The 23,098-nt window shown below is 40.9% G+C and overlaps 5 protein-coding genes across 5 annotated transcripts; 3 read left to right on the plus strand and 2 right to left on the minus strand.

The window, feature by feature from the left end:
- Position 1: 1 nt before the first annotated feature.
- Positions 2–1,702, plus strand: Stas (Transmembrane protein stas). Its single transcript, XM_083038591.1, has 5 exons — positions 2–192; positions 279–403; positions 770–893; positions 980–1,108; positions 1,195–1,702. Exons 2-5 carry the CDS (start codon positions 376–378, stop codon positions 1,700–1,702), a joined length of 789 nt encoding a protein of 262 aa, XP_082894717.1. The 5' UTR covers positions 2–192; positions 279–375.
- LOC145936390 (uncharacterized) lies at positions 904–4,369 on the minus strand. Its single transcript, XM_083038589.1, has 5 exons — positions 3,589–4,369; positions 3,229–3,490; positions 2,926–3,133; positions 2,734–2,863; positions 904–2,646 (listed from the first exon to the last, which is right to left on the minus strand). The coding sequence occupies exons 1-5, from the start codon at positions 3,917–3,919 to the stop codon at positions 2,555–2,557; spliced, it is 1,023 nt and encodes a 340-aa protein (XP_082894715.1). The 5' UTR covers positions 3,920–4,369; the 3' UTR covers positions 904–2,554.
- Positions 4,370–4,544: 175 nt separating this feature from the next.
- Polr1c (RNA polymerase I and III subunit C) lies at positions 4,545–6,786 on the plus strand. Its single transcript, XM_083038076.1, has 7 exons — positions 4,545–4,785; positions 4,890–4,949; positions 5,034–5,218; positions 5,315–5,496; positions 5,591–5,779; positions 5,912–6,163; positions 6,395–6,786. The coding sequence occupies exons 1-7, from the start codon at positions 4,735–4,737 to the stop codon at positions 6,508–6,510; spliced, it is 1,035 nt and encodes a 344-aa protein (XP_082894202.1). The 5' UTR covers positions 4,545–4,734; the 3' UTR covers positions 6,511–6,786.
- Positions 6,787–7,120: 334 nt separating this feature from the next.
- On the plus strand, positions 7,121–9,401 carry LOC145936169 (gamma-interferon-inducible lysosomal thiol reductase-like protein). The gene is made up of 4 exons (XM_083038079.1): positions 7,121–7,403; positions 8,324–8,511; positions 8,784–9,104; positions 9,191–9,401. Exons 1-4 carry the CDS (start codon positions 7,286–7,288, stop codon positions 9,278–9,280), a joined length of 717 nt encoding a protein of 238 aa, XP_082894205.1. The 5' UTR covers positions 7,121–7,285; the 3' UTR covers positions 9,281–9,401.
- A 1,518-nt stretch (positions 9,402–10,919) lies between these two features.
- Positions 10,920–18,986, minus strand: LOC145936171 (calmodulin). Its single transcript, XM_083038081.1, has 4 exons — positions 18,603–18,986; positions 15,097–15,271; positions 14,623–14,865; positions 10,920–14,155 (listed from the first exon to the last, which is right to left on the minus strand). The coding sequence occupies exons 1-4, from the start codon at positions 18,603–18,605 to the stop codon at positions 14,127–14,129; spliced, it is 450 nt and encodes a 149-aa protein (XP_082894207.1). The 5' UTR covers positions 18,606–18,986; the 3' UTR covers positions 10,920–14,126.
- Between the last annotated feature and the right edge of the window lie 4,112 nt (positions 18,987–23,098).

Below are 23,098 nucleotides of genomic sequence, written 5' to 3' on the forward strand. Positions count from 1 at the left end.
TAAAAAGAACAGACCTAAAGTGAGAAATATATTTTTGTTTCACTCTAACTTACTGCACTGGTTCATCAGTGCAGCGATAAAGAACAAACCCAGTGCCGCGTGTGAATGGCCGCGTGAAGAAATCTGAGCCAATACCGAGAAAACACGAAACAGATCAGCTGATCATCGCAACGCGGCGACAATTATCGTTGGGTAACCACTAACCACTAACCACTTCGACCCTTCGAGGAAGTGCTTCTCATCTCTATCCTCGCGAATATTTTTATATCAATTGCCAGATATGCACTGAGACTGGCTCAGACGAAGCGTGGTGAGTGCATCCAATTGGAAATCTGTTCGAGGAAGTGACATATCGAAAGAGAGAGAGAAAGAGAAATGAGCACGCAAATTGACGCGCGACCAGGTGAGACATAATCACGCGAGTTTTTTTCCTTGTGAAGGAAATGAGTCTGGAAGAATAGTTTATTTAGATATAAACCTGTATATTTCTCAGAAATGTGGCATTTTCGAAAAAACACGAGTAATATAAGAACGAATCATGTATATATTTATATAATTCTTCCCTCTCTTTATTATAAATCTCATGTATATTTCAAATACTGTCAATGTGTAATTTTGTGTATTTTAATCTTTTTTCATATCAAATCTGACTTAATATTGTCTTCTTTGAAATTTACATTTAATTGCAAAAATTACATATATATTAAAATTAAAGTTTATTGTATATTAGAATAAATAAAATTGTTTTTTTTTTCTTGTATATTTATAGTATTATCAAAAGCAACCAATGGCGAAGCTTCAACGAGAAGAGTAATATTAACCGTTGGACTCATCTTTGTAGCTTCATTGACTGCATTGTTTTATGTATACATGAGCTTCCCAGAATTAAAAAAGTAAGAATAGTTATTTGTTAAATACATATTTGTACATTTTATATAAAATATATGATATATATACATTTCTCTCGTTTATTTTATAGAGATGAGAAACAGTATATGAAGCTGCCGTTTCATATAGAGGATGCTAAGAATCTAGGAAAGTTGCTAGAACGATACAAGGAGCTATATTATTTCCAAGTATTGGCTGGACTGTTCGTTACTTACATCTTGTATCCTTAAATATCAAATTCGCATACTGTTTTTAATTTATTTTAGTAAATTTTGCATATATGCTCCTTACATCGTACCTCGATAGCTTGCAAACATTCGCCATTCCTGGCTCTATCTTTCTCTCGATTCTATCGGGATTTCTGTTTCGCTTCCCAATCGCCCTGCTACTCGTGTGCACTTGCAGCGCGGTCGGGGCTACCCTGTGCTACCTGCTGTCCTCTTTACTGGGCAGACGACTGCTGTATCGGTACTTTCCGGCTAAAGCGAAGGAATGGACCATCACCGTGGCCAAGCATCGCGATAATCTGCTGAATTACATGTTGTTTCTCAGGATGACGCCACTGCTGCCAAACTGGTTCATCAATCTAGCCAGTCCGGTGATTGGCGTGCCTATGGTGCCGTTTACCGTCGGTACCTTTTTCGGCGTCGCGCCACCTTCGTTTGTCGCTATACAAGCGGGTCAAACTTTACACAAACTCACATCATCGAACGATGCATGGTCGTGGAATAGTATAATTATTCTGTGCGTGTTTGCGCTACTCTCTCTACTCCCTGTGCTATACAAGCAAAAGCTCAAGCAAAAGTTTGAGTAAGAGCTAGATCGACGATGCACTTATAAGAAGACATTCCGACAGAAGCGAGAAGAGAGAAACTTTTTAACTGAATTTATTAGGATAAATACTCTACCGCTAGAGATGTTCTTAAAGAATCTAAAAAACTCGAGAAAAACGCGAGTTGAGAGAATGATCGATTAAGGGGGTCTGCCTTCTCACATCATGTAATAATACTATCAAATGCTATCATTTGGCACGTTGCAAATAAAATTACTAGTATTTGGATACGTGGACTTGTATGTATTTGAATGTAAAATACGACGAAATCTCCTGAGCACAAATTGCGCTATATAATTTATTTATTGTTATAATTTATTTCTAAATACGCGCGTGTGTCTTACATTATATGAACGTCATATAAAAATGTACCTAAATTACATGCAGGTAGAGATAGAATGCCATCTCATTTTATTATAATTGTTACGCAAATACACCTATACATTTTACACAATATCATATCGCGAAATAATCTCAGGTAACTCTGAATCGATAGGCTAAACTTTATCTTTTATCTCTTTCATTGTTTTAACGGAAAAATAATATTTTACTTGGCATCTAAAAAATGCAAGAAACTATATTTGTATATACTTTCTTGTATTTTAAATGCCAAGTACAATATTATTTTTATTATGTAGTATATATATATATATATATATATATATATCAAACAAAATCACGAATATATACAGCTATATATAATGTCCGAGATTAAAACAACTAAAAAACGTGCAAACATAATGTAATTTTAATGTAAATTTCGTTAAATGCGACTTTATATTATTGGCTATATTACTTTGGCACATCAACAATGAGTTTCTTCTATTGATGGCACTAACAAAACGAAGTTAGATAACCAATAAAGAGATCAGTAGCATTGTACACTGGTAGACTCACGGGTCTCCAATACCACCAATTGTACCATACTTATGCGAAACATAAAAGAAGAAAAAATGTGCAAAAATAACAGTAAAGAGAAAAAGTTCAATTACAAAAGTTTGTCTGGTACTCACATGTATGTCCAGCGGATAATAAAATAGTCAAAGATTTACAATGTTGAATGCACTCTAAGCTTGGTGTCATTTTTATCAACCTTGCGCCAGCCGCACTTCGTAACACAACATTGCTGCATTCTGGATTAGGCTAAAAATTTATAAATTTATTATTATTATTCAAGAGAATTATAATGAGAATGCTTTGCATACCAGTGGATAGGACGGTGATACTGATTCATCGATAAAAATATATTTTTCTGTGCTTTGGCTCCACCAATTTGGAGTCTCAACTGGCTTTGGAAATAATTTTCGTAATATTCTGTTAGGCTTCATACGGTTTACTTTCCATGATATATGAGTGGTAAATGAATCAGTGGGATACACATCCAGTCTGTTTTTCACGGTATCATAGATGGTTCTATGTAAACATATAAGAGACATTTGATTTGACAAAATATGTTAAACAACTTTTAAAACACATTTTGACAATAATTGGTACACATAAAATCTTACTTAAAAGTTTCATTGTTAGAAGAGATTCTTCTAGCATCTTGATCAAAGATATCTTGATTATTCCAATATATATCAACCAGATCTTTCATTTTGACCTTTGTATTATTTTCTGCTCTAGTATATGGTATACCGATATTGAATGATCTGCTGATGTTGTGACCAGTTAAATCTGGCACAGAGTAAACCATAGTGCAAGGCCAACAGTCTATGTCGCTGACATAGAAATATGGATTTTCTATCAGACACCATTCGTCGTACAATTCTGAAATGACAGACATCGTATATCAGATTAAAATACTCTCTAAAAATATTTGTGGATATTTTTATATCGCATTAAAATATTGTTCTTTGATCACATACCAGATAATGATGGATATAAGCTGACAATAGGTATAGCCAATTTGCGTAACACATATAAAGCAGGATAAATGGAATTTTGTGAGATTCTTACAAATACATCATTTAGCCATCTTTGGTTGCACAAACGTAACGCTACAATCGAGATAAGAATGAATAAGAAAGCGAATCGCAAAGGCCTCGATAGTCTATTCGACTTCTTCGAATACTTGTTCTCCAATTGTCGGAAACATGCTCGAAATATTTCGGACGTTTGCGCTTCCGAGATATTATGCTCGGCCGCGTATTGTTTGATTTCTCGTACACTTTTTCTGTATTCATTCAAATTAGCCATAATCGCGAACCTTTTCACACACCAATCGCATAAGGCTCAAATTTCACGTTATTTACATTGCAATGTTTAAAGTTGATTCGCGTACATTTTTATTATAACGCGAAAGAAATAAACTCTCGTAAATAAACATAGCTTTCGATGGATTACATTTCATAATAATCGGCTGAGCGTCTAACCTAACCTGATCTAACCTCATCTAATCTAAATTTGACACGCATACGCGAAAAAGAGAAGTCGCAGTGTTGCCGATTTCAGGGTATATACACATCACCATGATTCCGCCAATCACGCATTGATTTCAATAGTGAAATTGTTCACTTTTCACGTTTCCGCTTTAAAGAAAAGTTACCTAAGTCGCGCAACACAGAGCGAGGGCGAGAGAGAGAGAGCGCGTGTCGATGTGCGCGGCGCGTTCGACGTTCGACTTTAAATTGACTCAACTGACTGACCTTCAAGTGGCAAGTGGCTCGGAATTTGGTGCGCGGCGGTGGGGGGTGGGTGGTGGTGGGGGGCGGGGCGGCCCGGGTGGGGAGACGCGCGCGTCGGTGCGCCGCGCACGTGTGAACGGCGCGCGCACCCCCTCCCCATTCCAGTCCCCCACCACGCCATCGCACGCCGCTGCGTGTTGCGCGACCTGAAATTTGAGAAGTCGTCTAGAGATGTTTAAAGTCTATGGTTTTTATCCACGTAACATACGTGATTGAAAATAACAACCATATATATAACAACGCGATTTTTAACCTTTCTAAGGAAGCGATAAAAGACGGAGAAATTTTTTAATATTTGATACTTGTTGAATTAGAACATATTGAAAAATGGAAAAGAGACGGGGGGATCCGCGATGGATTGTAGGCGAGCACGAAATTGTAAGTTTGCTTGGAATCATTAAAAGTATTTTGTCTTACGTTTGTGTGTACGTAATACATATTTGTTTAATATATCAACTTCAATATTTCTGTTATTTTAATAGTACAAAGAATATTCGTACGAGACATCGGACAAATCGACGGCGGTAAAAAAATTTATAAAGGTAAAATGCTGTTATAAATAGAACAATGTGTTGTCTGTATTAATATGTCTGTAAATTTTTTAAAACATGTTTCTCACATCTTAGAACCTGAGGATAGAGATAGTACAAGAAGACGATAAAGAGTTGGAATTCGATATAATTGGCTGTGACGTTTCACTGGCCAATGCATTTCGTAGAATACTTATAAGCGAAGTACCAAGTATGGCTATCGATAAGGTTTTTATAATCAATAACACTAGTCTTCTACAGGACGAAGCACTTGCGCATAGGTGAGATAAAATGGATATTCTAATGAGTCTCTTCATAATTTTTATATCTTGAAAACTGTTTGCGTATAACAAATAGAAATGTATTTTGTTTTCAAGATTGGGTCTTATACCGCTCCGGGCAGATCCTCGGTTATTTGAATATCCACCGAATGGAAGAGTGGATGAAGACGAAAGCGATCAAGACACTTTAAAATATGAACTGAAAGTCACATGCACCGTGAATCCACAAGCGCCCAAGAATTCTCGTCTTCCAGAGGATATGTATAGAAACAGCAAAGGTATTTAACTTTAGACTTTTTTTATATAGTTCTGTTATGCATGTAGTACTAAAAAATATATCTATATAGATCAGTTATGTAATGTTTTTTACAGTTTTCAGTAAGGATATTAAATGGGTACCGATAGGCCGACAAGGGGACATGTTTCCACATGGAGCAGAACAGTTCAACTCGCTAGACAATGACATATTAATATGTAAAATGCGTCCTGGTCACGAGATTCATGCGTTTATGTATGCGGTTAAGGGGATTGGCAAAGATCACGCCAAGTTTTCTCCTGTGGGTACGTAATAATTTTATAAACGAAACATTTTTCGCGCTTTTATCACAGATGTGCTCTAATACAAATAAATTTTTTAATTACTAAGATGAATTTTCTCATGTCAGTTGTATAAGAATAAAAACGTGTTTGTAGCCCCTGCGCGATATCGTCTTATGCCGGCCATCGAGTTGACTAGATCTGTGAGGAACGAGGACGCGGATCTTTTGCAGAGCTGTTTTAGCCCCGCTGTGATAGACGTGGTAGAACAAGAGACGAGTTCTGGAGAAAAATATCGCGAAGCGCGTGTGAAGAACGCTCGTTATGACAGCTGTGCCAGAAATGTCTATCGTTATGAACAATTGAAGAACTGTGTGGAATTGACTCGAATACCGGATCATTTCATCTGTAAGTATGAATAGTTTAAAATCTTTGATTGAAAGAGAAGGATCAATATTAGGATTCAAGTTGCAGTTACTGTGTGTATTGTGTGTGACAAGTGAATCGTATAAAATAATTATAAAAATATTGTTACATTTAAAAGTTGCATTAAAATTCTTCATTTTTCTTCTCGATTACTAACTATGGGTAGTTGGAAATTTTATACATGACTAAATTATATATAACTCTGATTTTTAGTTAACATAGAATCTGTGGGAACACTATCCTCAGCTGTTTTGTTCACGGAAGCTGTTAAAGTGCTCAAGAATAAGTGCAGGACATTTCTCGCCGAGCTGGAACATGTAAAGGAATAGAAAAATAGTTTTTTCTTTTCTTAAATTGGGCTATTACAAGAATTAATTTTTTTTTTAAATAAAAGAAAGAAAACAAATATGCAATTTAAAAAATAAAAGTATAAACAAAGAGTATAAAAATTTTTAACGTACTTTTATAGGCAGTCTATTTGTCGTTGACTTATACAGATTATAAGCGTATCGAGAAAGAATCGACAAGTACGTATGTACATACATTTATATATATCTTGACCAATAAAACAGTCGGCATTCAATCTACTGGACAACATGGCGTTTCCTTCGACCATCTCATTGGCCGAGTACTGAGGGTTTTTACGCGCGTATTCACAAGAATGTATATACACAAAATGAAATATAGGTCTGTTCTTTTTACATTTAAAATGAGATAAATGTATCGAGCGTTGTAGAGAAACGAAGAGAAGAATATTGAAAGAAAGCGTGGTTTGAAAGAACAGATTTTTGCGCACCGCAGCAGACGATCGCCGTGTGCAAATGATAAAAAAAGTGATAAAATCAGATTCGATATACATTAAAATCCCATTAAAACGTAACTTGACGAGGAACTCTACAATTTCTCATCGATCCAACCGTTTACGTGCGTGTCGCGATGCCATGTCGCCGCCGGCGCGGCGCGCGGCGGCGAGTTTGACATTAGGACTCGTTGCGTCAGCTGTAACAAGTAACAAGCGTGGAGCGTGGTCGCCGCCATCGCCGCCGTGCGATCGAGAATCGAGAGTCGCGTGCGCTTCTTGCCGCGACAACAACACTCGGGAAGATGGGGTTAGGCAGCTTCCGATGGCGACTCGTCATCGTCCTCGTCATCGGTCTACTGCTTTGGCAGACCTCGAAGATTTGGTTGGCGTTCCTAGAAGGCGACGCTGCCGCCGTGCAAGGTAAAAAAGACCTGTTTGTGCATGCAACGCCTTATTTACGTATGCTCGCCACGAACGCGCACGTCTTCGTATACCTGCCTCTCTCGCGACAGGTTATAATATACATATCGAGTTTGACAGCGATATTTAATGAAGAATAACTTGAAACAAAGTTATTAGTCTTAAAAGTTATTTGTATGGTTTCATTATCTCTTCGATACGTATATACATATATGGATATATAATTACGGCGTAATTTAATTTGCAAAGTTGTCAATTATATCTTTTTTTTATTTTTGACCCCGGAATTTGAATGGATTTTGCGGTGTACGCATATTGCATATTTGACATATGGCCTTATTTTCGTTCAATGCGTTATTGAGTAATCATTGATTCGTTATTCAAGATTTGAGTTACTTTTAATGTTGAATTGTGTGTGCAATCGTTTAATTCTGAATTTTGGAATTTATCCGGATGAATTGTATGTATATATGAGATAGAGAAAGAGAGAGAACAAAAATCGGTATAAAAATATAACGCTGTAAAGTTAGATTTATGCGATGATTACATCGTTCTATAAGCACATAAATTTGCGACTTCCTGCATTATTAGAGATTATCTGAAAACTATTACGATAATGAGAGAAATCTATATATAGATAAACGATAATTTCGCGAAATAATATCTTATTTTTTCACACACTTTAAAAAATTCTTAATATAGGTATATCTTATATTTTTATTTCAACATGGTAAAAACTATTAGTTTTTAAAAATTTTAAATATTATTTGAAAATATTATGTATTATTATATATTTGTTTCTCTCATTCACACACACACACACACATATTTTGAAATTAAAATTAAAATGTCGAACCGACAATATTTAACGAGAATTATATCTTTAGAATCTTTCTGATATATTGCGAAAATTGATGTAGAACTTCAGGTGGACCAAGCGGCGACACCGAGCCAAAAGGATGATCCGACTCAAAAAGTACACGTGGCCGTGTATTACGAAGCACTATGCCCGGATTCGCGTAGTTTTATTGTGAAACAATTAGGACCAACGTATCGGAAACTTTCAGCGAATATCGAAGTCGAATTGGTACCGTACGGAAAGGCTACGGTAAGTCGACGTGATTAAATTTAATTCTATTATAGAGTTTTTCGAGAGGAAAAATATCGAGATACGCGTAATTATCGGGATATTTGAACTTTGATCCTTTTATATTTATCAAGCAGTCAAAAGGAGTAGTCTGCCTCTTTCGTTTTATATTATATCTCTATTCTCTTTTTTATATTTGTAAATTACACATTATCGTATGATTGAATAAAATAAGTTGAGCAGGCAAGACTCTTTTTGTAAAATTACTCATTTTATTTTTCACGTGTATACAGACGGTGAAGACAAACGACGGATATCAATTCGCGTGCCAACACGGACCTATCGAGTGTCAAGCAAACATCGTACACGCATGTTCCATCGACGTTATCAAAGACCCGTCGATACGACTGCAATTTGTCACTTGCATGATCGAAAATAACATAGACCCGATAGGGATAATGAACAAGTGCGCCGAGCGCATATCCGTGGACCTGGAGTCCATCAACGAGTGTTCGAACAACGAAAAGGGAAAGGAACTCTTGACCAATTACGGCAAGCTGACGAACTCGCTCGTGCCACGAGTATCTTTTATACCGACAATTACCCTCGATAGGGTGGGTATTCGTTTCGTTAAGCCAAGTAGGGAATAAACGTAGCGATACATTGAATTATTAAAGAATACGTTTTCTTTTTTTTACAGAGCTCCGAGCACCAAGTGAGGATATTGAAAAACCTGCTGAAGGAGGTGTGCCTGCACTTTAAAATTATACCAAAAGAGTGCTTATCGTGAGAAAGTACGAACAAGTAGGACGACACTAGCGAAACATATCCGCGTCATCATCGAATTTTGTTAATGTTCGTGTTGTATAAAAAATTTTAAAATAAATGAAAAATATATTTTTGAAAGAAAACCTGTTTTATCTTTTGTCGAAAGAACATCCGACATGTCTTGGCAAATTTAATATCGCGATATATGATTAATTATTATTACATATACAAGATAATTATACATCAAAATTGATAAATTTGCTCTCGCAATGTAAGCACATATAATTGCACATAATATACAGGGTGTTCCATTTTAACTTTACCATCGAAATATCTCGTAAAGTCTAAAAGATACGAAAAATATTTCAAACAAAAGTTGTGTGGCTTCAAGGGGGACATAAGATAGTGGAAAAGATTTGATCTTGCATAGTCATTTGAAGGTCACGTGAAGGTCACCGTCAATTGCTTAAATGGAACCTACTACTTTTCTTTGCATATTCTTGTAGCTTATCTCGACAGCTTTCCAAAACTCTATATATGAGTTGAATTTCGTCCAGAATTTCCTGAGTTATAAGGCTTGAAAGTTACAATACCCATTACTCAAGATATACCACGCGGAGGTTGCCTAGTCGGATTTACACCACTCTTGACTGTTTACTGTAAGCATATTTAGTGATTAAGAAAAACTATTATTCTTAGTAAGGATTTTATAATATTTCATTATGAATAAACTGTCAATTCTGACAGCCTTTACTGGCTGGATCAACCACCGATTTTGCCTTCACTGGCTGGATCATTCTCCAATCTTTCTCTGAACACAAGAGAGGTGTAAATTCGACTAGGCAACCTCCGCGTGGTACATCTTGAGTAATGGGTATTATAACTTTCAAACCTTATAACTCAGGAAATTCTGAACGAAATTCAACTCATATATAGGGTTTTGGAAAGCTCTCGAGATAAGCTACAAGAATATCCAAAGAAAAGTAGTAGGTTCCATTTAAGGATTTAAGCAATTGACGGTAACCTTCAAATGACTATGCAAGGTCAAATCTTTTCCACTATCTTATGTCCCCCTTGAAGCCACACAACTTTTGTTTGAAACATTTTTTCGTATCTTTTAGACTTACGAGATATTTCGATGGCAAAGTTAAAATGGAACATCCTGTATATAGAACGCAGTTGTGAAATTTATTAAATTCCATAGAGCGTGCTCTCTGCGTATAATTATAAAAAATATCCTATTGTCGTTTCATTTTCGCGTCGATACGCTATATATCAGGCCATTATCGTTTATTTCGGGGAGATAAAATCGCTTGTATTATAGATAAACACCAGTTTGCTCCCATATAAGTATATAGGAACAATTTATTAACTTAATATCAACACTTTATACAAACTGTGCCGCTTTATTATGTACGACAAGAAGTGAAGAACGCCTTTGAGATATACGGCAGAGAATATACTTACATACAATAGAAACAATGTTTGAATTAGAATCTGAAGAAATTAAAGAGTTTATTAAAATCGAATGAGATTATAATCGCGTTAAAAATAAACGGGGGAAAAAAAAATAAAAGAATAAAAAAAAAGAAAAGGAATACCGAGCCTGCGCTCGAAATTATTAGGTGGGAAAAAAATGTTTTTTTATATTTTGCAACGTATAACGTTCTCTCCTTGTTTATATCGCAATAAACTTGTTCGTTTTAAGAATTACAATTAGCATATAACCGAACGAAGATTCACTTTGTCGAATCGATTTTATACGTTCGTATATGTATGTACACATTGAAATAAATACAACACGGTCAATAGAAGCAGGATGTGTCTTGGTACCTCCGCAAATACGGTATATAAACGATTCTTTCTTTTTTTTAAGAACAACAACGTGTATTTCAATAACAAAGATCGAGGGGACGCTAAATTAAATATTAGAAGAGCTAACGCTTCAATATTATTCGATAAAGATTTGGCATTGCCTCGATGTTAACGTTCACAACAAGAGCTTCCATGCGCCGCTCTCTCGCTCTCTCTTTTCTATCTAATTCTCGGCGCGCGAAAATTCTTTCAATAAATAGATTTTGCGATACGGATATAAAATTACTATTATATTAAATACTGGAATATAGAGTCTTTGTAACGTAAGAGACTTAATCGCTAGGTATCAGTGTTCGATGAAACGAAGCGAATTTGGAAGCATTTAGATACAGATGCCTGTCGAATACTAACGACCACTTTTACAAAACGAGAGTGCATTTTTTCCTCTTTTGACAATCTTTTTCATTCTTAATAAAGAGTGTAAGAGTGTGTGGAAATATATCTCGGACACAGAATATACCACAGTTTACAAATAGACCCAATGTGTGCTTTTTTCCTCCTTTTTTTTTTTTTTTTGGAGATTTAATGGAGCGAGTCCCTAATTACAATTAATATCGTACTTTCTCTCCTTTGTAAGCTATATCTAATCTCAAAAGTTTTTCGAGGGTAGTGAGAAAAGTCAGAGATATGTAAAGTGGATCCTGTTCACAGAGACACAATGAAATATTCTCATAGCAAAGTATCTAGATGCCATCGAACACAAAAAGAGATGGTTGCTGAAACGAGAGGTCTATTGGTAATGAGGGAAACAAATCGAGAGTAGCTGTGACCTAAAAATGAGGATACATTTATTTTGTCTTTTTATCTTTTTTTTTAATCTTTTTTTCTTTTTTTGTTTAATGATCAATGCGATCTAGGTCACCAGAAATACAAGTACTTCTCATTTTTGTTCACTTCAATGTTAAATAATAAAGGACTGTGGAGGAATTATCTCTTTCATCTTTTTTTTTTCTTAATTTCTTCGTAAATTATTTTATATATATATATATATATAATATATATATTACATATATATTATGACTGAACCACCGACACGCATGTTGTTGTTTTACGCTGTACGGCATTTATGTTCTTTTGCTCTCGAGTTCTTAAGTAACATTGTATCGTACGGATCGCACAAAAATCACACCAGTTTCTCCGATCTGGTTGGCTCCGCTTTAACGAGACTGGCACGCACCCCTGGGCGAAGAAAAGTAATGCACCGATCTCACTGTGGCCTTTACTTCCTTTAATCCCCCATCCCTATTTTATTTCTCCGTGGATTTACATATCAACAAAAGTGGTGTCGACGTTGTTTCTCTTTTTTTTTAAATCTTTATTTTTGCGCGCATGTATGTAAGGCTTTCCCGAGCGGAAGGCAAGTTTGCAAATAGGAGATTAAAATGGAACTGGAGGCAAAACGCACTTTGTGAATATAATATTATAGTGTTTCTCTTTTTTTGCTCTGTGTGTGTGTGTGTGTGTGTGTGTGTGTGTGTAATCTTTTGTGTGTATAGAGTTTTTCGCGTATATAACTCGTATTATATACGTAAACGTGTACGTGTGAGTCCCGTGTGCACGGGCACAAGAGGCTTGGATGATGTTGATTGAAAGCGTAAGGAAGAGACTTTTTTTTTTCTTTTTTTCAAATAGGAATGTCGAGACTTCGGATCCTGGAGCTTTCCAACGATCGCGTCGCGACTCGTTATTCGTGTGACGTCATCCGCGCGACCGATCACATCCCGTCCTGCGAGACGCGACACACGCGAGCGAAAGCACTAGGTCTGAGCTCCTCGAGGCTCCTCCTCTTCCAACTCTTCTTCATCTATATCTCTCATCTCTTTTTTTTCTTTGTCTCTCACATTCTTTTTTTTTATAAATTTTCTTGCTCGTTACTTATATAAATTAAGTTATTCGTTTTGTGAGGCATCGAGGGGTCCAGTACAGCTTTTGCATTTGAAGTCGTCATCAATAACCCAGAGGCCGAAGCGCATCATATTTATATTCTTTCTCTCTCTCTCTCTTTCTCGCTCTCTCTCTCTCTCTCTCTCTCTTTGTCTGGAAAACGATCGGTCCAGGCCGAATTCTCTCACAGAGACAAACAAACATTTGTACATGTGCATGCATTTTAACATGAGACATCATCTATTTAGCAGCTACGTATCCTAATGTCATCATTCACTATACACGTATCTCGTTTATTAAAAAAATGAACGAAGGAATTCGATGAATCTCTCTCTCTCTCTCCTTCTTTCTTTCTCTTTCTCTCCCTCTCTCTCTCGATTGGCAAATAAATCTTTGCTGCTTTTAATAGTATTTTACATCGGATTTATACTTTGTCCCTCAAACGCACACGTTTCCTCTCCATTTGCAAAGAGAAATTACAATTCTTCGACATGCCTTTCTCATGAAAAAAACTTTCGAGGAAATGAAGGAGAAGGTATGGAGACTAGGAGGAAATATGATGGCGAGGGATGCAACAAGAGAAAAGGGAAGGGGGGCAGTCGAGAAAGAGAGTAAAGTGGAAAATGCACTTTTTTCTTTGTCGTTGGTGCACATGCGCGCGCAATCGTGTGTCTTTGCGTTATCTCACTTCCAAATTTGTTTTATCCAATGGAAATAAGACATCTGAGTGAATGTGTATGTACGTGTGTGTATATACTTTTCGAGTGTTCCATTCGTATGTATCGGTGTGACGTGTTACTGTGTTTTGTGTGTGTATGTGTGTAAACGCGTAAATATTTGTGTTTTGAGAGATAATGATTTTAGTGGTATAACTCTTTTAATTAAACAATTAATTGCCCTGTATTACTTATCGTTAAACGATGATTTTAACGCGGTATCGGACGTTGACTCTTCGCGCTTTTATATGTAGATCATCTTCGCATGATACAAGATTTATCACTTTCTGGTTGATTCTGTTTTTGTTACATATGTTTTTTTTCTGTTTCTTGATTTATTTAATACGTCAACACCACTCCGAGTCGCGAGTTCTTCCGTTACACAGGTTGCATTCACTTTGATGTCATCATTGTGACGAATTCTGAAAAATACAACAAAAAATATTTCATTAGTTTCGGATACATTAGTTGCATGCTATGCCTAGCTAAACTAGCATAGTATGACAAAGTATTGGCAAAATAATGATGAAAGAGTGAATGTAATTGTCATTATGACAGAAGCGGAAAAAATTGCGTTACGAGGCACACGCGAGGTACAACTGCACAAACTGTGTTATCGAATCAAAGTGATTTCGTTTACAAATATGTAAGAATTGTACAAATTATTCGTACGTGTATTTCTTTGAATGTTGTTCACTTTTGATGTAATAATTCAAGATGTTTGATACACACAGATATCTTATTTGAAATTTGAAGTACAAAGATTATATATACGCATGTGGCGATAATTATTTTAATAACGTATTTCAAAATGCTATAATTGGAGTTGTATTCGCACGACATATTGACAATAAACTGTTATGCTAATTGATAAATTAAGTAATACAACCTTCATAATTAACTTGACCGTCGCCATCGATATCGGCCTCCCGTATCATTTCATCTACTTCCTCATCAGTGAGTTTCTCGCCCAGATTGGTCATGACGTGTCTAAGTTCTGCCGCGGATATGAAACCATTTCCATCCTTATCGAACACTCTGAAGGCCTCCCTAATCTCTTCCTCGCTATCCGTGTCCTTCATTTTACGCGCCATCATGGTCAAGAACTCCGGAAAGTCGATTGTGCCGTTACCTAGAAATTTTTAAAACATTGAATTGTTTTTCTTTTTTTAATTAAAAAAGGTGCATTTTATAAAAGAGACGCTTTAAACATCTTTCGTTAAACGTTAGTAAAAGTAGAAAAATGGAGCAAAATATTAATCATTTTTTTCTATACAAATCAACAGCGCTCTCTCTTTTATAAATTAAAATTTATATATATATCAAAATGTCATTTTTTATAAAGCTAAATAAAAATATATACCATCTGCATCTACTTCATTAATCATGTCTTGTAGTTCGGCTTCTGTGGGATTTTGACCGAGGGACCGCATGACTGTACCCAATTCTTTGGTGGTTATGGTACCGTCGCCGTCTTTATCGAATAGCGAAAACGCTTCCTTAAATTCTGCGATCTGTTCCTCTGTGAGTTGGTCAGCCTTTAAGACAGAAACAGTAAGCTTAATCTTTTCGCACAATTGCGAACATATAACATAGTATTATATTCAGATTACACGCGTATAAATACAATCTTCTTTTAATAAATTAGTCGGATTATTGAATTCAACTATTTCTAACAATATCGGTGGTACTTGGTTTCATAAATGCCTCGATATTAACGACAGAGATGCATAGTAATGCAAGCTAATAAGGTAATGTCAAAGAAATAGCACGATGATACATTCAAGCAATTTAATTGCTCCTGCATGAATAAGGAAATCCCAGATTACTTTGGAAAACGTCACGTGAATATTAAAACCAACGACAGTATGATTCATTAGAGATAAGTGAATACTATGCATTTATATATAGATAATATGCAGATATACATATATGTCGTATCTCGTGGGATTTATATGTATTGCGCATTAGTGAAAATAAATTTTGATTCTTTTCCAAAAATGCATGTACGTATTTTTAACGGAAGAACTGTGCGTTGACAAATCTTTCTTTTTCTCGAAATATTGTCAAGTACGAAGAATAAATGTCACGTTAACTTAAAAAAAAAAATAATAATAATACATAGAGCCATCCTCTGTTTTTTCGCGCTAATATATATTGTAAATTGCACGGCGGCTCTCAACATGTCGGAAAAATTGAATCGACAGCGGGAGATCTTTTAAAAATACGTAACACAAGTTATTCTCGGACACTAATTACAGACAGCTGATTGATTTAATGCCCATTTGCTGTAGAGTGAAAGCAAAGTGGCGATAATGTATCGATTCTATGTGCAGGGGGCAAGAACTCGAATCATAAATAACATTATCACGGCTCTCCGAGAGCTTTTTATTATCGGCCCATTTTCTAGCTATCTTTATCGCTCGCGTCGTTTCCCCATAAACTTTGAGGGAATAATTCAATATCGCGGGATAATAATTGCGTTCAATATTCCCGATACATCGAATGAATCAAACCTATCCTTAAGAAGCGCTTCCGATCGTTATAAAAGGTATTCGCGATTACACAAGAGACCTCCGATTATAGAAGCGCTGACATTTACGGAAAATCACGTCTTCCGGCGATACACATGACTGACTAGCGGATATAACCTCACTTTTCGCACGTTAGACGGCTACGTCGCCGAGAAAATATGGCCGCATCGTATCGAGTAGGGCGAGTAGGGCGAGTAGGGCGAATAGGGCGAATAGGGCGAGTAGGGCGAATAGGGCGAGCAGGCATTTTCAAGGGAAAAATCCGCGCAAAATAGCGTTATGCGTCGCAAAGAGAGAGAAAGAGAGAGAAAGAGAGAGAAAGAGAGAGAGAAAGAGAGAGAAAGAGAGAGAGAAAGAGAAAGAAAGAGAGAAAGAGAGAGAGAGAGAGAGAGAGAAAGAGAGAGAGAAAGAGAGAGAGAGAGAGAGAAAGAGAGAGAGAGAGAGAGAGAGAGAGAGAGAGAGACGCGAAAAATTGAACGAAAGACGAGGTGGAGTAACGAATTGTAGACCGGCTCGGTAAGAAACGTAAAAGGAGTGCAGAAGGGAGAATCGACGAGGGCGCAAGGGAACGCAAAAATCAATAGCGAGCGGCAACGTATCGCCGTAAGCCGTAACGCGGTTGATCGCCGGACGGATAGAGCTGCGACGCCGCGTCGCACGCATCGCGTATAATAAGTGTACGTAAAGAGGGAAAAACGGGGCGAAAGAGAAAAAATATCGTCAAAAACAACACACGCACATGGAGGGCCCTTAAAGATGAATATCGGCTAACCCGTATGGATTATGCAAAAGGAGCGGTCGGGCGTGTATCGTGCTCGCTCGTTCGCACGCTCCGGTCTCGTATTTCGTGCTCCGATAGGTATCTATCTCCGTCCGCGATCGAAGAGCGAGAAGAGAGGAGAGGAGAGGAGATCGCGGCGCGCGATAACGTTGCCTTGCTCCTTTTCGATTCGTATCGTTTCGAAAACGCGCGTATTCGCGAAGAAGCGTGTTTTATTTACATAGCCAACTTTCTCTCTCTCTCTTGAGCGCGCGCGATATCGTTTACTCTCTCGATTTAAATATATACATGTATAATTGTTTTGTCGATAAGCATGCGGAAAGTGTAGCTCGAGAACGGGCGACGTTTAGGTCTCGAGTCTCGAGAGCGCGAAGACCGTGAATTTAGCAGCGCACAACGGACGCACGGACAGACGGACGGACGGACGGACGGACGGACGGATGGATGGATGGACGGATGGATGGATGGATGGATGGATGGATGGATGGATGGATGGATGGATGGATGGATAGATAGATAGATGGATGGACGGACGGACGGACGGACGCAAGGCGAGAAGAGAGAAGATAACCGTCGCGTCGCGCGTCGCGCGGCGCTCGTCGATTATCTCGACGAGTCCAAGAGGGCAGGAGGGCACACGACGATCGCGAGGAGCCACGCAGCCACGCACGGTTAGGCTGACAATACGAACGTACGAGATTAGGCTGGCTGGAAGCGTCGAAATTAGCCGCTTGGCTCTCCGTCGCCCACCTGTCTCGCTCCCGTAACGTACGGCCGGCCCGTCGGCCAACCAGCCAGCCGGCCGTAGCGCCAGAATTCCGGGGACACGTAAGCCGCGTCGGCTCGAAGCGACGTGTAGGGGCATCTTCGCAAATGTTTCATCGACGTGAAAACGGAAAATAAACGGCGCTCTCGCTCATTTCATGTCTCTCCATCTCTCTCGTCCTTACTACGCGGCAAACGATTGATCGGCGGTTACTTCCGCTCGCGCGGATGCGGATTTTTCTCGTTGCCGCGGAAGAAACTTCTGCATAGAGGAGCGTAGACGGCCATGCCCGATCGATAATCGCGGGGAAACGAGGCAATCTCCGGGGCGGTACAAAATACATTTCAGGCGACGAGCTTGATAACGAACGGTCGACGAAAGAGAGAAAGAGAGAGAAAGAGAGAAAGAGAGAAAGAGAGAGAAAGAGAGAGAGGGAGAGAGAGAGAGATATGAACGTATAGATGTACGAATGAGAAGGAAAGAGGGAGAAAGAGACTGTCGCCGATCCTTCCAGAAAAGGAAATCCGTCCTGCCGGCGGACACGATACGGTTAAACGTCGGAGAAAGATGGAGTTGCACACGGACGAGTTCAAGTGCGGGGAAATGCATTAAATTACGCATTCGTTCTCTCGTCGTCGCACGTGCCCTCGGCGACGCGTCAATGCGGGATACGATGGGTACGGGTTACCGACGATGACGATGACGACGAGACAACTGGCGAGGAAATTGGCACGTATAACGTTACACGCGGCGTAATCGCGCGATCGCGAACCAGAGAGAGTACTTACCATTGTGTGGCCCTTTCGTTCTTCGTGTCTCGGTCACGCACGACAAGATTCTCGGTCCGCGGCTACACAAGCGTAACCCGCACACTGGACAACAGAAAAAGTGTATCCGAATCACCAAGCCTCCGGCGGAGATCGATCGGTCGGTCGGTCGGTCGGTCGGTCGGTCGCTCGCTCGCTCGTTGGTTTGAAAAACGACACGGTTCGGACCACGTAACGCGGCGAGACAAAACTCAAAACTCAAAACTCGGAAACTCGGCTACGTGCACGAGAGTAACGCGGACGAGTAACGGACAACGGAACAACACCTAGTCCGGCGAGAAACGCACTCGGAACAGCAATGGAGTCCGCCGTGTCTTTCTCGGTCTGCGAGGCTCTCTCGGTGGACCGCCGCTCACCGCCGCTGGTCTCGCGAGCCCAGGTATCACTACGCCATCCCCCTTCCGGGCCGCTCGTCGGCCAATCGGCGCGCGCCGCCGGTCCGGGCGGGGCATGGGAGGGGGGAATGACGGTTCGCGCGGCGGCCGTTCGGCGCCGGCCGCCTACGCGGCCGCGAGCTAGGCCCCGCGCCGAGCGGCTTCTCCCGTTGCCGAAAGGTGCGGAAAAAAAGGCCCGCGGCAGTTTTTAATCGCGCAAACGGCGCGAGCGAGCGAGAGAGCGGCGAGCGAGGCGCCGCGCGGCGACGTGGCGCGGCCACGGGCCGGCACGCCGTAACCCGCCCCGTAACAAATCCGTTTTACACGGCGGGGTGGGTGCGGTCGTGTTTACAGGACGAGTCCGGACGAACTAACCGGGCCTGTGATTGGCCGGCGCGCACCTGCAATGCGTCAGGCAGCCGCGCGGACTGTGCCGTGTCGCGCCGGCTACCGGGTCAAAGCCGGGCTTCCCGCTTCCCTGCCTGCGCTCTGCGCTCACGAGATTGCCGAGAACCGAGAGAAGACCGCTCCGAAACGCGCGCGAGACGCGTTTTTCGCCGAAAGGCGATCGGCCGGGGGTAGGGGGCTCCTCACTCGACCGTTTTCCCGATTCCCTTCCTCCTTCGAGCGCGCGATCGGTCCTCGTTAAACTCCTGTTCCTGTTTCCTGAACCCCCTACTCGATCTTTTTTTTCTTTCTCTTCCCCCCTTCCTCAATTGCCCCAACGCGCGCGACTCTTTTTTTCCCGCGCTTCATCTTTCTTTTCGTATATATACATATATTCCGTGCCTTTTTGTTTCGTTTCTCCCGCCATCGATTTCGCCGATGCGATGTGACAATTGTCACCTCGCTAAACGGCTTTTCCCTCTCTTTTCACTTTTCGCGGAACGAGAAGCGCAAGATCGCGTCGTTGCGAAACGGTTTGAGTTTGAGGCCTCGTGCGTCGCACATGGGATTTCGAATGATCTTTTTATGTATAGATTCTCTCTCTCTCTCTCTCTCTCTCTCTCTTGCCGCGTATAATGTAAACCGGCTCGTTGGCCTCGGTATCACCCTTTTATCGATTAACTCGCTCTCTCTCTCTCTCTCTCTCTCTCCCCCTCTTTCTCTCTCTTTCCTTTTTTTCTTTTTAATGAAATAAGGGCCTTTTAACGAGAAACCGCGCTATAGAAGAAACCTATCGCTTTCATGGATGACGACACAAATTGGATCTACCCGAGGCAAGACGAAGAGAGAGAGAGAGAGAGAGAGAGAGAGAGAGAGAGAGAGAGAGAGAGAGAGAGAGGGAGAGAGAGAGAGAGAGGGTAAAGGGAAGAAAGGGAATAGAGCCACTGTAATTTTCTCACATTCTCCCTCTCTTTTTCTACCCGTTATCTCCCTCTCTATTTCCCGAGTATTGATTTTGATCAATTTCATCGGTGAGCGCTCTAGCACGGGTCCACCTTGGCTAGGAATTTACAGGGGGGTGTAAAGCGTGAAAATTTATCGTATCCGGCCGTACCGTCGTCGTCATAGTCGTCGTCGTCGTCGTCGTCGTCGTCGTCGTCGTCGTCGCCGTCGCTCTTGTCCTCCGCACCCCTTTCCTACGCCCCTTTTGCCTTTCTCCTGTTACCTTTTCTTCCCCACCTCTCTCTTTCTCTTTCTCTTTCTCTCTTTAATCTACAGTCGTTCTCTCAGGGCTCCTCTCTTTCTCTCTCCCCCAGTCCACCGCTTTGCCTATATACTATTTCCACTTTCCTGGTATGTGTGTCAGTGCGGCAATTTGACGATGGTCGGATAACGTATAATCGCGCCGATGACGACGGATTAGAACAATCGCGTTTCGAGCGAAATAATAAAATAAAATTGATTGTCTATTGATAAAATTCCCGACTCGATTATTTTCTGTATAAGTCTATAAAGATAAGGCAAGAATATACGCGAGAAGCTCCTTGACACCTTTCTCTTTCCCTCCCTCCCTCCCACTCTCTCGATCACGCTGTTTCTTTCTTCGTCGTTCCTACTCGCGTCGTCTGCTCCACTTTGGAATCGCACGTATACATTTACATTATATTCTCCAAAAGTTCTGCATTGCGTTCTCGTACTTGGGTGTATGCGGAGATTAGACGTTCGTCGATAAGACGCATTTTCGAGCTATATCGAAATTATCGATAACAATAGATGACGAAATTGTGTACAGGGGCATACACGTGTGCTCGTTATAGTCGCGTATATATCGGAGTCAATTTCGTTGACTTTACGAGCTTTAAGCGTTCGTGAGACAACAACACGAGCTTTACTACTGTCGCGGATCGTTTTTCGCGTCGACAAGTTGGTGAAATTATATACACTCTCGACAAATTTCACGTTATCGACGTCGTCGTCGTCGTCGTCGTCGTCGTCGGCACATCGTCCGTCTTACAAGTCGTATAAATATCCAGCGGAATCGTTATTCCTCGTATTCGCTTATTTATTTTATTGGACGACGCGCGTTCTCTGCTCTTTCTCTTTCTCTTTCTCACGCCGCGAATAACAATATTCGCTCTCGCCCGGCCCGGCAGAGGGGTGGGGACCTAAAATTTTTACGAGGGCTGTTCTACGAAAGTGGTGGCCTACGCAAGTTGTGCGCGATGAATAATTCAGCGCGCCACTTTGCGGTCGCGCGCGAGTTTTTTTTTCCAGTTATAGATATACATCGTAGACCTCGGAGACGAGAGGAGGAATCCTTCGTCTCATCGGCTGAAAGTCGATTTTCGAAAAGAAATTGTCGTTCGAAAGAGAAGAGAGAAATTATCGTCGACAGATGCGACGCGGTCTGTCTCTCCATCCCTCTCTCTCGTTGGTTATAGTCTCGACGTTGAGCGTTTCTATATTCAGAATGACGCTGTAGAGATCGATTATGGGAGAGATAGGACCGATATCTCTGTCTCAAAATTACAAACGAAAATCTGAATGAAATAAATGTTATTCGTATAATCAATCGCAATTAGCTTGTGTAATTGCATTTGTACGCTATTATTTGTTTAAAGGATCTTTTGGAATAGATCCAATTTTGTTATTATTATTATTGCCGCTATTGTTAATTCCAGGTAGAGTAAATCTTTGACTCTTTCTACTCTCGTAGGTCGACGTCGGATTTTCTCGGGATTGACGCGGATAGCAATCGAGAAACGCCAAGCCTCCGTGCGACAGCGAGGATCAGTAGAGCGACGTAATACGAGGCGAAGGCGAAGGCAAAGGCGAAGGCGAAGGGGACCATCGGGACGGCGACCCCTGTTCTCTCACGGGGGCGGATGAGCGAAAGCGTGCGCGCGCGTTCGTCGAGAGGGACACGAAATTTCTTTTCTCGCAAAAGAGCGTATAGCGCGCGCGGGGCGGCACATATCGATCGTTGGCGCATTCCGGCCAGGAACACGGCGACGCGGTGGCCAGGAACACCCCGCCGTTCGTGTCCGCACACCTATATATGTATGCATGTATATGTGTATGTGTGTGTCGTTCGATGAATTGTTAACCGCTCCGTCGTCGTTGTGACCGTGACCGATATATCCCGGAGACGCGCGCTCGGCGGCGACCCGCGCGTAACGGCGCGTTGTCGATAAGGCAAATTAGCAGCGACGGTGTGTGTCGCGTGCGCGCTCACGGAAAAATTATTCGCGGTCGGGGATGGGAAAGGAGAGGCCACCTTCTCCGTTCTCCGGGGAGCGATTTTCCGCTTCCCCGAAAGGCAGAGAGAAAGAGAGAGAAAAAGGGTGACGGTATAAAAAGAGGGCGGGGATCGGCTGACAGCTCGGTCGATTGTATTTTAACGCATAGCCGTGTGTGCTCTGCGGATGCGTAATGCGCTAAGCACGATATACGCGCGGTATGTGTATGCTACATGCTACATGCTACATATATACATATATATATAGGGGGTGTGTGTATATACCGTATATATACCGATATACCGCTTCGCGGGAAACGCTGCCGCGTCCGCGGCGCGGCAAAAATCGATGCCGCTCCGCGTCGTGCCGTGCCCTGTCGCGCCGTGAAAGACGCGGAGCACCGCGGCGGTCTCGTCGCCGACACCCGACGACGAACCCCCCGAGCCCGAGCTAAAGG

Source organism: Prenolepis imparis, unplaced genomic scaffold, assembly GCF_030444845.1.
Source record: "Prenolepis imparis isolate NDT839.2.m4 unplaced genomic scaffold, iyPreImpa1.0 SCAF_5, whole genome shotgun sequence".
NCBI classification, from domain to species: domain Eukaryota; kingdom Metazoa; phylum Arthropoda; class Insecta; order Hymenoptera; family Formicidae; genus Prenolepis; species Prenolepis imparis.

Bases quoted from the DNA above. Each gene is read 5' to 3' on its own strand.
- LOC145936171 (XM_083038081.1), bottom strand. The intron at 14,866-15,096 runs GTATATATTTTT...AAAAATTTCTAG, and splicing joins TAATGAAGTAGATGCAGATG to GTAACGGCACAATCGACTTT. The intron at 14,156-14,622 runs GTTGTATTACTT...TGTATTTTTCAG, and splicing joins CGGTCAAGTTAATTATGAAG to AATTCGTCACAATGATGACA.
- Stas (XM_083038591.1), top strand. From the start codon at position 376: ATGAGCACGCAAATTGACGCGCGACCAG. The intron at 404-769 runs GTGAGACATAAT...GTATATTTATAG, and splicing joins GCAAATTGACGCGCGACCAG to TATTATCAAAAGCAACCAAT. The intron at 1,109-1,194 runs GTATCCTTAAAT...GTACCTCGATAG, and splicing joins CTGTTCGTTACTTACATCTT to CTTGCAAACATTCGCCATTC.
- LOC145936169 (XM_083038079.1), top strand. From the start codon at position 7,286: ATGGGGTTAGGCAGCTTCCGATGGCGACTCGTCATCGTCCTCGTCATC. The intron at 8,512-8,783 runs GTAAGTCGACGT...ACGTGTATACAG, and splicing joins TACCGTACGGAAAGGCTACG to ACGGTGAAGACAAACGACGG. The intron at 9,105-9,190 runs GTGGGTATTCGT...TTTTTTTTACAG, and splicing joins CGACAATTACCCTCGATAGG to AGCTCCGAGCACCAAGTGAG.
- LOC145936390 (XM_083038589.1), bottom strand. From the start codon at position 3,919: ATGGCTAATTTGAATGAATACAGAAAAAGTGTACGAGAAATCAAACAA. The intron at 3,491-3,588 runs GTATGTGATCAA...CTGTCATTTCAG, and splicing joins CTTATATCCATCATTATCTG to AATTGTACGACGAATGGTGT. The intron at 3,134-3,228 runs GTAAGATTTTAT...ATGTTTACATAG, and splicing joins TCTAACAATGAAACTTTTAA to AACCATCTATGATACCGTGA.
- Polr1c (XM_083038076.1), top strand. From the start codon at position 4,735: ATGGAAAAGAGACGGGGGGATCCGCGATGGATTGTAGGCGAGCACGAA. The intron at 5,497-5,590 runs GTATTTAACTTT...TGTTTTTTACAG, and splicing joins TATGTATAGAAACAGCAAAG to TTTTCAGTAAGGATATTAAA. The intron at 5,780-5,911 runs GTACGTAATAAT...ACGTGTTTGTAG, and splicing joins CGCCAAGTTTTCTCCTGTGG to CCCCTGCGCGATATCGTCTT.